Below are 13529 nucleotides of genomic sequence, written 5' to 3' on the forward strand. Positions count from 1 at the left end.
ATTAAAGCACTGAATAAATTATCCTAATAATAATCGTGTGGTGTATTAAAAAAGGCAGATCGTATGACTGCTGGGCTTTTCAGCTGTTGTTTATTCGTGGCACGTGTGAGAATTTCATTGCCAAAGGATGTAATTTTTAAAACATGGCAACAGACTCAAGCAAAGACAGACTCTTCTTGTATTTTTCAGCATCCCTCTTTCTCCCATCCCCCACAAGGTGATGGACAGATATATGTATGCATATGTGTATCGTACATATGTGACACTATATATTATATATATATGTGTTTTTTGTGTGTCACGAATAAGTCCAGTTTTTAAAGCTTTTAGTGTAGCACTGCTGAACTAGTTGGGGCCAAACCACAGAGCGTAACTTTCACTTCTGCGGGTGGACAGCATTGGTCTCAGACTGACTTGGGAAAGGGCAGGCCCCCAGCTTGTCTGCTCCCATTGGCTATTTGTCTTCTCTTAGTCATATCTTTGGATCAAGGGTCTGAAAACCCCTGTTAAAAAGGGTGAAGGGGGTCAAAAAGTACAAACTTCCAGCTATAAGATAAGTAAGTCCTGGGGATGTTCCGTACAGCATGGTGACTAGAGGTAACCCTACTGTATCGTATATTTGCAAGTTGCTAAGACACAAGGTTCTCATCACACACACACAAGAATTTGTAACTGTGTGGTGTTGGATGTTAGCTAAACTTATTGTGATAATCATTGCACAATATATTCATATATCAAATCATTCTGTTACATACCTAAAACTAATACAATGTTACATGTCAATTATATCTTAAGGAAAAAATTAAAATTAAGCAAAGAGACTGTTCTTCAGAAAAGATAATAGATTAAGCTGTTTACAGCTATTTTTGCATCAATGGTAAAAATAAAAAAAAGGTTCAGTGATTTGCTCAGTTAGTAACCTATCAGCCACTTGTCGTTTATACATCCTGTGTGTGGTGAGGAAGGGCCTGGGCCTGCGTTAAGGGAGGACTGCTTTAAATGGTGTAGCACATGATAGGTGTGGTGGGACCCTGAGGAAGGAGCGTGAAAGGGACTCCCTAGAAGGGAGGTGGGACTTGTTATCATCTGAAGCTGGAGCGCTGGGCCAGGAGTGTGGACCTTGCCCTGTGGGCAGCAGGAGTCTCTGCGGAGCTTTAAGCAAGAAGTCAGAGTTCCTGACCCATTGATTTTGAGGCAGACAGTAGAGTGACTTTGAGGGGCCAGGATGAGCATTAGGGAAAAGAGGTAGGACAGTGATGTCACAGTCCAAGCTAGTGGTGGCTAGACTGTTTTTTTTTTTAATTGTGAACCTCTGTCAAGAAAATAACATTTGAGCCTCTCACTGCAAACATCTATCTATCTATCCATCCATCTATCACCTATCTATCATTTATTGATTGATCTTTATCACACCTCTGTATTAATATATTGAGTGTGTTATGAAGTAGTTATGAAATATAGTTACAAAAGAAGGAAATAAATAGAAATGGAAGGTCCAGTGTTTTCCTCCAGCACCCAGGTGGCTCGATACCCTTGGATGAGAATGTCCCTTGGGTTGCCAAGTCTCACTTAGAGACAGCGCGTCTGGGCTCTAGGAGGCTAGGTCCTAAAAGCACCCGACTGGTGGCGTCACTAACAGAGAGGAAGGACGGTGAGAGAGGCACTTAGTAGAAGGAGTCGACGTGATGTGAATGGCTGGTCACATTAGGGAGAGGAGTGAAGACGTAAGAAAAGAAGAGGACAAAAACGGTGGTATGTCTTAGGTCCTGTTGAGTGGAGAGGTGACTGTCACCAAAGGAAAGGGGAGAGTTGGGAAGGGGTGTAGATCTATGTGGAAAAGACAATCTTCCCTTCCCCTCCACCCCTCCGTCCTTCCTTTTTTCTTCTTTCTCTCCCTTCCTCCCTTCCTCCCTGTGACACGTTGACTGTGGGGAAAATGACCCGGAAGGAGCATCCTGTGGGTATTTGAGATGCCACCCTGGAGCAACAACAGGTTGGGTCCTGATGTAGGGCCAAGAGTTAACCCTCATGGTAATTCCCCAAGGGAAAGAGGTCCACATTGGAGGCCAGAGGCGGCCTGGCCGAAGGATCTGGGGCAGGGCAGAGAAAGGGCAAGAGGAAGGATGGGGGTGCTGCATTGTCGGGCGTCACCTCCCCACCCCAGCTGCCTAACCACTGGCAGTTTCAGAAGTGGAGGCATGGGGGACCCAACCTGGAGACATGCCGGAGGAGAACTTGGCATTGCACCCTTGGGAGAACTAAGTTTGACATTGACCCTTCACTGAGCCTTCCAGTCGGCCATTCAAGTTTGCTTAAGTAAATTTCTTTCTCTTCCTTAATAATTCAATCTGTTGATCTTTCCTGATGTTACAGTCTCCTTTTTTTTCCCTTGATGCTATTTTAGATAGGCTTTTTCTCCTCGTGCAGAGATGGAGCTGTATATTTTCCTAGGGTTCTTGTGAATAGTCAGGGGGTAAGCTTTGCCTGCAGTGTCTGACGACAGCTGTGTTCTTGGTGTCTCCTTAGGTGGCCATTAAAGTCATCGACAAGAAGAGAGCCAAAAAGGACACATACGTCACCAAAAACCTTCGGCGAGAGGGCCAGATCCAGCAGATGATCCGCCACCCCAACATCACCCAGCTGCTCGATATCTTAGAGACGGAAAACAGCTACTACCTGGTCATGGAGCTGTGTCCTGGGGGCAACCTGATGCACAAGATCTATGAGAAGAAGCGGCTGGAGGAGTCTGAAGCCCGCAGATACATCCGACAGCTGATCTCTGCGGTGGAGCACCTGCACCGGGCTGGGGTGGTCCACAGGTAAGGGCCGTGCCGTGCTGACGATCGCCGACTCTGTGCTGAACAGACTGCACAGTGCTTCAGTGCACTCCAGGCAAGGCTGAGGCGTTGCAGTGTGTTTTACAATTCTACGCTTTTGTTCCGTAGGAAGGTTTGTGAGTTGGGTTAATGCCAGTGTGGGCTTAAAAGAGTGGCGTCTAAAGCCAGAGGGCCTGGGTTCGCATCCTGGCTCTCTCCTTTCATAGTTGTGTGACCCTGGGAAAATTACTTAACCACTCTGAACCTCGGTCTCTTTTTCTTTAAAATGGGAATAATAATGATACTTACCTTGAGGTTAATGGAAGGCTAAACGAATTAGTATATGGAAAGAACTTGGACTAGTGTGTGGTATATAGCAAGGGCCGTGTGAGTGTTGATTGCACGTATTATTATTATTTGCAGAGTAATGAGACTGGTTGCTCAGGTGCCTGAAAGAAGCATCAATGTTAAGATGGCCTGAGATTGTCTGTCAGCTCGTGTGAGCGATGGTGCTTTCATTGCATCTGCTTTACCTTTGGTGGTTGTTCAGTAGCTGTTGAGTCTACTGGATGGGAGAAGCATTCGAATTGTGAACTTACCCTTGAAAGTGAGGGGTGTGCCCCATAAGCCAAGTCAACCTTGCGAATAATTATGAAAATCAATTTTTTCTTCCTAACAGCCTGCTCCCTCCTGAGGAGGATCTCTACAAGGAAGGGGGATGGAAATAGCATCCTTAGCAAGGTTGCCATCGGTGGTCGGGGCCTAATTTTAGTGCTATACTAAAATGAAATAAATACAATACAATACAATACAAGTGCCCTCTTTTCCTCCCAAGAAATTGTTGACTTCACCAATAAATGCATCCTTCTTCTTTCATGGAATTACAATCCATAATTATTCTGGGTTGTTGAGAAAATTTAGGGCTCGTGTTTAATTGATTCTCGTTTCAAAAAGCAAGATCAAAGCACAAAATATATGTGTGTATATATACAGATATATATATACACACATGTTAAACATTTTTTTCATTGAGATAAAATTGACGCATTTAAAATGTACAGTTCAGTTGCTTTAGTGTATTCACAGAGTTGTACAACTGTCAACACTATGTAATTTTAGAAGGTTTTCTTCGCCCCAAAAAAGAAACCCTGTACCCATTGGCAGTTGCTCCCCATTTCCCCCTCCACCAGCCCCTGGCAACCACTGATCTACTTTCTGTCTCCATGGATTTCCCTGTTCTGGACATTTCCTATAAATGGAAACAAACAACGTGTGACCTTTCACGATTAGCTTCTTTTACTTGGCGTAATGTTTTCCAGATTCATCCCTTTTGCAGTATCTCTCAGCCCCTTTTTCCTTTTTATGACTGAGTAATATTCCATTGTATGGACAGACCATATTTTGTTTATGCATTCATCCACTGATGGACATGTGGGTTGTTTCCACCTTTTGACCATTGTGAATAATGCTGCTGTGAACATCCATATACGGGTTATCCTGTGAATATATGTTTTTACTTCTCTTGGAGAATTCTGCTCTTAGAAGTGGAAGTGCTGAGTCACATGGCAACTCTATGTTTAACTTTCAGAGGAAACATATAGTTTTAAAAATTCAACTTCTAATGGTACTTTTATCTGTTTGAAAACCATCCATGGGCCCGCCTGGTGGCACAGTGGTTAAGTGCACACATTCTGCACACATTCTGCTTTGGCGGTCCAGGGTTCACTGGTTTGGATCCCGGGTACGGACGTGGCACCACTTGGCAAGCCATGCTGTGGTAGGCATCCCACACATAATGTAGAGGAAGATGGGCATGGATGTTAGCTCAGGGCCAGTCTTCCTCAGCAAAAAGAGGAGGATTGGCAAAAGTTAGCTCAGGGTTAATCTTCCTCAAAAAAAAAAAAAAGAAAGAAAGAAAAAGCAAACCACTCATGTTCTGATCAGTGAAGAAAGTGGCTCAGCCCTTAGTTAATAGAACTTGTGGATTTTCAAGGTGGAGAGGCTGTTTCTTTAGTGGCATTGGCATTGGAATGCTCCCCCCTGTCACGCCCAAGCCTCCCCAGATTCTCCAGGGCAGGTCCCCTCATTCAGGCTTCCTCAGAGCCAGCCGCAGCCAGGCACCATCCAGGCGGATCATTTACTGGCTGAGGGAGAGAACCTCTTCATGGACATATTTTTAGTCACACACGTTGTCGTGAACTCACGCTTCATTAGAACTCTTTGGGTTTCCATCAGTGAGGAAGAGAACATTCAGAAATTTTAAGTTAATAACACTATTTTTGGCTCTTTCCAACAATACCCTTGTGTAGTCTGCTGTGTCACAGCTCTGCCATTATTAGGAGAATGATGGCCGTAAGTGTGCCTGGTCCTGTCTTTGTTTGTTAAGATGACAGAGGCAGGGACCTCATGAATGAATCAGCTTGGGTTACCGGGTCCAGTGGTCACGGCAGAAAATAGAGCCGGGGGCAGAGCCTTCTGAGGGGCTTGAGGTGTTATGACGAGGGCTTCGTGGTGTCAAAAATCAGATGCACACCCAGCTTCGCAGGATTTCGAGGACAACAAAGGAAGTAGGAGTGAAGGCTGGGTCTCGTTCACTGGTCTCTCCCGCTGGAAATTCTCAACAACCCTTTTAAAGCAATTTTAACAAAATCCAATCCTTCTCAAAGCAATTACTGTCAGAATGTCAAAGGAATGCATTTAATGATGTTTTGATAGCTAAGACGGTGTGCTTTTTCTTTCTCTGATCTCCAGCGTTCTCCTTTTTCATCGCTTCTTGGAAATATATTCATAAGCCAAGAATGGCAAAGGCTCAGCTCTTTTAAAGTTAGGGAAGATTGGAAAGCTCGGTATGGGGTGGGGGGGGTGGGTCTTCGTTTTTCTGTCTAGAAATCGTGTGAATGAGTGTCAGTGCATGCAGACAGGGGATTAAGACATCACTGAGAATGTTTGTAAGAATATGGGGCTTTACCTCGTGTCTTGACTTTCGAGGATTCTAGACCACTCATTTTTAGCATCTGTGATCTGGTTCACTGCCGGTGTACTATTTACTGTAGCCCTTTTCCACAGTGGAGAATTAGGTTCCAAAGTGGAATAAATTTCTTAAATTATTCTGGGGTTAGGTTTTTCAAATGAATGGGAGAGTATAGCATTTCAGAGGTGCCCTGGAGTCCCTCGTGGGAAGATTTTTGAGCAAACAGATTAGATCATCCAAAAGGATTTAGGATGAATTTTGGTGGCTACAGCTAGAGATTTAGAGGACTTTTGGTTCCGTGTTAGAGGATGCTGTAAACGCGCAATTCCTGATTAGGCAGAAACTATAATGTTGTGTTGTTGTCGACTTAATGCTTGGCAGAGCTCTCATTTCCTGTGATATTAAATCTAAATATTTAATTATCTACTCAGAACTATTTAAATATCATTTAAAGGAAGCAAATCTTTAAAAATCATGTAAATATTACAAGTGGAAAGAAAAAAAGGAAACTAAACCTCTAGAAAAGATGCTCTTAGCTGGCAGAGAACTTCATTTAAAAATGGACCTGCCACAGCCTTTGCGTCTTTTGCTCCAACAGGCCATTGTGAAGTTTTGCAAAGGTGGACTGTGGCCTCACTTCATCACTCCGTGGTAGATTTGCCTGCGATCCTCCGCGTTTAAAGGCTAACAGGTTTTTCTTTTTCTCAAACGTGCTCACCCAGCAGCACGCCCACATCTGATGATTTGCCTATTGTCGATAGAGCATTGACTCCTAACGTCAACCATCAAGAATGCTGATTCTGCTGAGAGGCTCGTTGGAGATTCAGCTGTTCGTTCAAAATAACAATGTCCAATCAAACTATCCAGACAAAACGCAGCCCCATAACACAATACCGCCCTTGCTGCGCAGGAAGAGGCAAGCCAGGGGGGCCTGCAGGACTCAGGGAGAGAGACCCATGATCAAAGTTTGCACGAGTCTGTGCCTGGGCCTGTGTCCACATCACTCTCCCAGGGCCACGGCCTTGTTCATTCATCAGTATTGGGGAAGGGCCCTCGGCGCTTAGGAGGAATGAGGGGGAGAGAAGTGACCCTCCTTTGTTCTCGTGGGCCGACAAGAAGCAGGCACACCCTGTCCTAGGGTTGGGGGGGGGGGAGGTTGCGTATTAAGCAGTTCTTTGCACTTGTAGCATCTCTTGGAGAGGGGAGGGAGGGAATGGCCGATGAGAGGGAGAAACCGCTCACAGCCAGAGGCTGTTGGAGCTCCCAGGGGCTTCTTCTGAGAGCGGGCACATATCCGGGGGTGTTTTCATGTATATCAAGGTTTTCTGTTCAGTTGGGTTTAAAAAAATATGAGTGGAAATGTGAGATTTTACAACGCTCTAGCCCAATAACCATGTGGATCGGGATGCGCTGTGGTCAGTGAGGTTGATTCTAAAGCTGGACTGCCCACATCCACGTGCCAGCTCTGCCACGTAAGAGCCGCATCGGGTGGGTCCCTGAGGATTTTCTGCTTCTCTTGCCACATCCACACAATAGGGATAAGGGATTAGCCACTTCACAGGATTGTTGTGAGGATTAGACTAGCCCATTCACGTAAAGTGCTTAACCCTGAGACACTTTGTCAGTGCTGGGTCCATGTTTGCTGTAGTTATTACTGAGTCCACCTCATTTGTTTTCTACCTGCGAGGCTGAATTCTGTGTGCTTGGGGCCCCACTGCTGTTCTCCGCTGGCACTGCCGGTGCCTTCTTTGTCTGACTAAATCCTGCTCATCCTTCAGGTCCCAGCTCCAAACTCACCTCCTCCAGGAGGCCCTCCAGGCTAGCCCCTCTGGTCATAGACTCCCACAGCACCCTCTGCTTTGCCTTCCAGACACTCTTCATCTGATAACTTACTTGTTTGCTCTCTGTCTTCTGCACATGTCGCAACCTAGCCCAGCGGTCAGCCCCATGGACACACAGGACGACTGCTGAATAAATGAAGGGAGATTTGAATGAATACAGGAGTGTCAGAGTTAGCACTGGGATGGAAGCTTGCTGGTAGACAGTTTTATGTTCTTTCTGGGATAAATCAAAGATTTAAAAATCATTTGGTTTTAATACAGTGCTTTTGAAGATAAAACCTAACCCCAAACCCCTCTCGGTCACTGCAAAGTGCCGACCGCCCTGGGGAGTTATGGGCTTTTCTTGCCTGCTTTATTCTAAGCTTATTACTAAAATCCATCTTGCGGCCACCTCCACAGGCACAGCTTTCTCCCCAGACCTAATCCTGGATGAGTCTGGTCTCGAGCCCCTGCCCCCCGGGGCGCCTTCCCCCTGACCCTTCGCATGAGAGCAAAGGCCCCCCGATGCTGTTTGCTTATCACCAAATGAACCCCCACCCCCCCCTTTTAAGTCTGGAGTCCCCCCTTCGCTTGTCTTTGTGTCTGTAACTTTATGATCCTTGCCTCCAGCCTTCCCCCTCTTACCTATTGGTTGTTGCTTGGCCTGGAGGGGCCCCCAAGACACACAGGTGCGTTTTCTCATTTCCTCCTGCCGATGGCCCCACTAGGTAGCCCCTCAAGTGACACTATTTTTCAAAGAAGAATCAGAAGCTCAGAGCATTTAAATGACTCGGTCCAGGGCAGGTCAGCCTGTCTTGCTTCCCCACACCACCATGTTGGGCTCAGAGTCTTTGCTCAGCTCCTCCACCGACGCCCTCCCCGGCCCCTCCGTCCTACTCTGTCCCACTCTCCCCTCCCCTGAATCCTGGTGGTCCCTGCTCTGTGATGTTCAGTTCTTCCCTTTCATCTTCGTCTCAACCCTGAGTGGCTCCCCCAAGCTGTCTTTTGAGTTCCTGCCCCTCAGTCTAGGCCTAACATTTGTTAGAGGCCCGACCTTTGACCTTTATGCTGGGTTTGTCATGCCTGGCAAGGCCCACAGGAGCCTGATCCATCCCAATATTCTGGATGAGTGTGTGTGCACATGCACACACTGACACGTGTGCTCACACACCTGCACACCCATGCTCTCCCCATATGCGTGCATGCACACATACATGTACACACTCTCATGAATGTGTGTATACACTCGCAATGTGCACTCACACTTAAGTGTACACACACATTCATACATATGTACGTATACACAGCAACACTTGTGCTCACACATACAAGTGAGCATGCACACAACACACATTTACACATGTATATGCTCTCACACCCATACATGGATGTGTTCACACTCGTGTGCACACACACGCATGCACATCCATGCTCTCCCCCTATGCACGCATACACACACATGCACATTCAAGTGTGCGCACACACACACACACATGCACACTCCCCACCTCCCCAGTACTGCCTGGGTCTGCTTCTGCTCACCTGCTTCTCCTCCCTCCCCCGGGAGTGTTTGTTATGGCAACAGAGCCTTCCCTCACTTGACCCCTCCACCCCTCTGTCTTGAGGGCAGTGGCTGGAGTCCATGTGGCCAGTCTCCAAACCTTCGAGATTACCATCTTTAAAGAAACGCAAGGAGAGTTTGGGTGGGCAGGGGGAGGGGTGTGCTCGGGGGCTGTGGGTGAGCCTTTAATGCTAGTAGTAGCCTGTTTGAGCTTGTTCGTTTGAAATAACCTAGAACAAAGGGCTCTTCATTTGGGCCCTCTCTCAATCTGCAGAAAAACACCCACCACACCAGGCCCCCATCCCCCACAAAGGACAGTAGAGACCCAGACCCACTGTCAGGTCTGCTGAGGGCTGTGATGACGAGCCCCATTGGGCATTTCTCCCCGGAACTGCCCAGTCACCAGAGAAGGGTCCAGAAGCCTCTGTGCCTGCGCCCTGGGTGGCCTCTCCTGGCCTGGGCTCCTAACTCTGGCTTTGCCGGAGGGCCCTCCACTGGCTTCTCCTCTTCCGGTACTTTCCTTTGTTTCCAGGACACTGTTTCCCCCTGAGCACTGTCCTAGTAACCTGGTCCTCCGCTCTCCCTTAAATTGGGGCGCGCCCCATCCCTCCTTGCTTGTCCTAACTCCTCTTTGAAGCCCCTTTGGCCAAGGAAAACCGATTTCCCGTCCCTCCAGGGGCCGTTTTCTTCTTCGCTTTTGTTCTCAGTTACAAGTTCACACTGAACTTCCAATTTCCCTGCTACAGAGCGGACTCCTCACACCCGCCCCGAGGCCACAGAAGAACCTCCCATTTCTCTCCCTTCCATAAAGTGATTAATCCCATCCAGGAGCATTGACGTGAAATTGACCATCCCCTCCATCATCAAGCACAGACCAGTCAGCTCTCAGAACCTTCCCTCCCAGACCACAGACCTGACACTGAGAGCCAAGTATTTTCCTCTTGGGGATGGAAGTGGAATAAACACCATGCTTTTCACAAGGACCATGGGGAGGTTTTCTGGATAATAGAGACCTGCTCATAGTTTTTTAAAAGATACATTGTAATACACCAACAGTAAAACCTTATGAATAAATTCATCCTTTTATTATTCAAGAAGGTGTCTCTCAATTTTGTGGTCTCTGAATCATTTGTGACCTCTTTGGTAATTGTTGAGTAGCTGGGCAGAGGGTCTGAGTGGCCCACTGTGCTGATGGACTCATAATTAACTTTAGGTGGTAAGGATGCTCCACAGTGAACATTCTGAGTGAGGTACTTGGTTGTAGCTGTAACTAGTACTCATCTGTTAGGAAAGGGGAAAATATCCAAAAGCTACTTTAAAAAATTTAATAGACTTTATTTTTTAAAGCAGTTTTAGGTTTACGGACAAATTGTGCAGAAACTACAGAATTTCCACATACTTCCCCACCCCCCTTGCACATTGTTTTCCCTATTATTAATACCTTGCCATAGTGTAGCACATTTGTTGCAATTGATGAACCAATATTGATACACTGTTGTTAACTAAGGTCTATAGTCTACATTAGGGCTCATTCTTTTGTGTTCTGGAGTTTTGTGGATTTTGACAAATGCTTACAAATGCTTGAGGTCATGTAGCCACCATTACATATCATAAAGAATAGTTTCACCACCCTGAAAAAGTGTGCCCCACCTATTTATCCTCCCCAAACCTCTGGCAACCACTGTCTCTATAGTTCTGCCTTTTCCAGAACGTCATATAATTGGAATCATGCAGTATGTTGCCTGTTCAAACTGCCTTCTTTCACTTGGAAACTTGCATTTAAGGTTCCTCCATGGCTTTTCATGACTTGATAGCTCATTTCTCCTTATCACTCAATAATATTCCACGGTCCAGAGGTACCACAGTTTATCCATTCACCTACGGAAGGACGTCTTGGCTGCTTCCAAGTTTTGGCAATTATGAATAAAGCTGCTGTAAACTTTTGTGTCTACAAATCTGCAGCTCATTTGGGTAAAGATCCAGGCAAACGCTACTTTTAAAAATATGATTTTAGAGCCTTTTTTCCTCAAGAGTCAGAAGGAAAGTATGTTCCTCCTCCTTCTAGTTAAGTCTCAAAAGGCAAAGCAGGAGGTGGAAATAAATGAAGCCAAAAGAGGTCAAATGTTCCCCTCATTTCGCAGGATGAGGTACCCAGCTCTCCTGGACAGAGACTAATGTAGCTCATCTTTCCATTAACTAGTCATGGAACCTGTAGGCAGTAAGATTGGTTAGCCCTGAAAACTTTCAGAAACCTTCACAGAAAGGTAACATATTTCTGAACAACCCCGGTTGACCAGGTTCGTTCTGAGCATTTTTCTTGGGCCCTGGGGTGGGTTACTGTGGGATGCAGTGGGTGGGAAGACGGTGACTTTTAACCAATTTGATTTTTCTCATTTTGCCTCATAGTTACATTTTTATACTTCCTCTCCAGGTTTTGTGCTATTTCCTGATTTTAAAAGTGGGTCTTTTTTCTTTTGCATTTTCTCTTATTTTTAGTCTCCCATTTATATCGTTCTTTTAATTATTGTGGCTGTTCTGGAGGCTTTTGTGGCCCCAGAATTATCCAGCTTAGCTTTCTTCTTCTTGACAATTGCTTTCTTTGACCTCCCTTCTGGAAGCTGTTTTTCTCCATAGTATTTGTTCTGAATCCAAATTTCTCCTTTAATGCCTTAGCGTGGCTTCTATTCTTCTCCAGGAAAGAGTTTTAATTTTGCTGGAAACAAACTGTGGCCTTCCTTTCGATTTAAACAGTGCCACTGCTTCATAATCAGTTTTCACAGAATCACAGTTTGGGCTGTTGCTGGCACACAGTTTTGGGTGTGCACGCACGTGTTTTGGATTTACCGTATGTGCTTGAATATAAGGGCAGCATTATATTGTGTCCTAATTATCTTCAGCACAGAGGAAGTACCTTACAGAGTCTTGGCCAAGTCTCTCCTATTATGGGGGCACAGTCTCAATTAGTTTATTTTCAACAGCAAAGTACTCGTGGGAGAAGACGCATTCACCTTGACCTGACTCATGGATGGCTTTGGGAACTCTTGAAGTCCCACGAAGAAAGGGAGGCAAAGATGTTTTACATGGCTTTAATAATAACCTCAGGGGATATGAGCTCACAATTGTGAGGGCTCATGAGAGCCCTCTAAAAAACCAATTCACTCAGTGCTTAATTTATAGCGATTTGAAGTGGGCGCTTGTTATTTAGATGGCTTTGCATAATATTTCCAGCAAGTTCATCATACACAGATCCCAAAAAGCATTTTATCTCCAACGTCCAGTCAACTTAAACATCATGTTACACTGGAAACACCGTATGATGACTCGGTCCTCTTGGTTCTGCCTGTGACAAGTTTCAATAAAATCGTTTCATAACAGGTGAGGCTGTAGGAACAATATTTCTGAAATTAATTCTATTAACATGCTAGTATATGCTCTTAAATATGATGGTGCAGCTTCACAGATAAGAAGTATACATAGCCACTTGATAATTCCATTGCATTTCTAAAAATTATATATTTGTGTCTAAAAACGTTTTTCTGAGGGGCAGGATCTTCCCATTGCAAAAGTGGGGGGCATGTTGTATTTGGGGTCACCCTGCATACGGACATGGGTGATCCCTTTCATAGGCTGGCACAGTTTTTAAATGCTCTGTATTGTTTCATTTGAATTGGTGTGGAGGGGTGCAGTTCCTTCCACAGGTGGGTGCGTGTGGACTGGGGAATATCTATTTATATTCCCCAGCATAATCTCCCTTCTCATCCAAGTGTCCGGCCCTGAGGCTACCGGCCACCTTCCGATCTTGAAATCCGTGGGTCACTATTTAAAGGGCACCTTTCTTCTCCACTTGACTCCCTAACTCTTCTTCCCATCCTGAAAGGCTGTCCTTCGTCGTTCCTATGACAACAGCTTCCCCCACTGTTCCTTCCCTGTGGCTCTGGTGTCGGGTCCCCCACCAGCGTGTCATCCTTGGTCTTTATCCCCCTCATTCTCTCCCCTCTCCCTGAGGGATCTCCTGTCCTTTCAAGGCTCAGCTGCCACCGCATTGAGGTTGACAGTGGTCTGCAGACTATAGCTTGCCTGAGAGATTGGTCCGCCATTGTGGTTGTTATTGTTGTTTTAAATGTGAATTTGTTGCCAACATTTGAAAATCGGGATCAAATCCAGATGTCTGGCTTCTGGGAGAACGGGATGAGCTGGCAGTGCTGGGACCGAGCTGTAAGCGAGTGTCCTCGTGGAGTGGGACAGTGCTCTCCTGTTTACCACAGTCCTTGCAACTCCTCCCTTCTGTCTCATGACTTCGCCTTGGTGTCATCAGTTGCCAGTTTTGTTCATCATGATTATGCAATTCTATTCCTTACAGT

At 45.8% G+C, this 13529-nt stretch overlaps 1 protein-coding gene across 2 annotated transcripts in view; it reads left to right on the plus strand.

The window, feature by feature from the left end:
• The window catches only part of HUNK (hormonally up-regulated Neu-associated kinase), a 102036-nt gene that overhangs the window by 36523 nt on the left and 51984 nt on the right, over positions 1 to 13529 (plus strand). For both annotated transcript variants that reach the window (XM_023630009.2, XM_023630010.2), the window contains exon 2: positions 2527 to 2819. In XM_023630009.2, the coding sequence (XP_023485777.2) occupies positions 2527 to 2819 (293 nt within the window). The remainder of the gene's footprint in view (positions 1 to 2526; positions 2820 to 13529) is intronic.

The sequence above is a fragment of the Equus caballus genome, chromosome 26 (assembly GCF_041296265.1).
Source record: "Equus caballus isolate H_3958 breed thoroughbred chromosome 26, TB-T2T, whole genome shotgun sequence".
Lineage (NCBI taxonomy): Eukaryota > Metazoa > Chordata > Mammalia > Perissodactyla > Equidae > Equus > Equus caballus.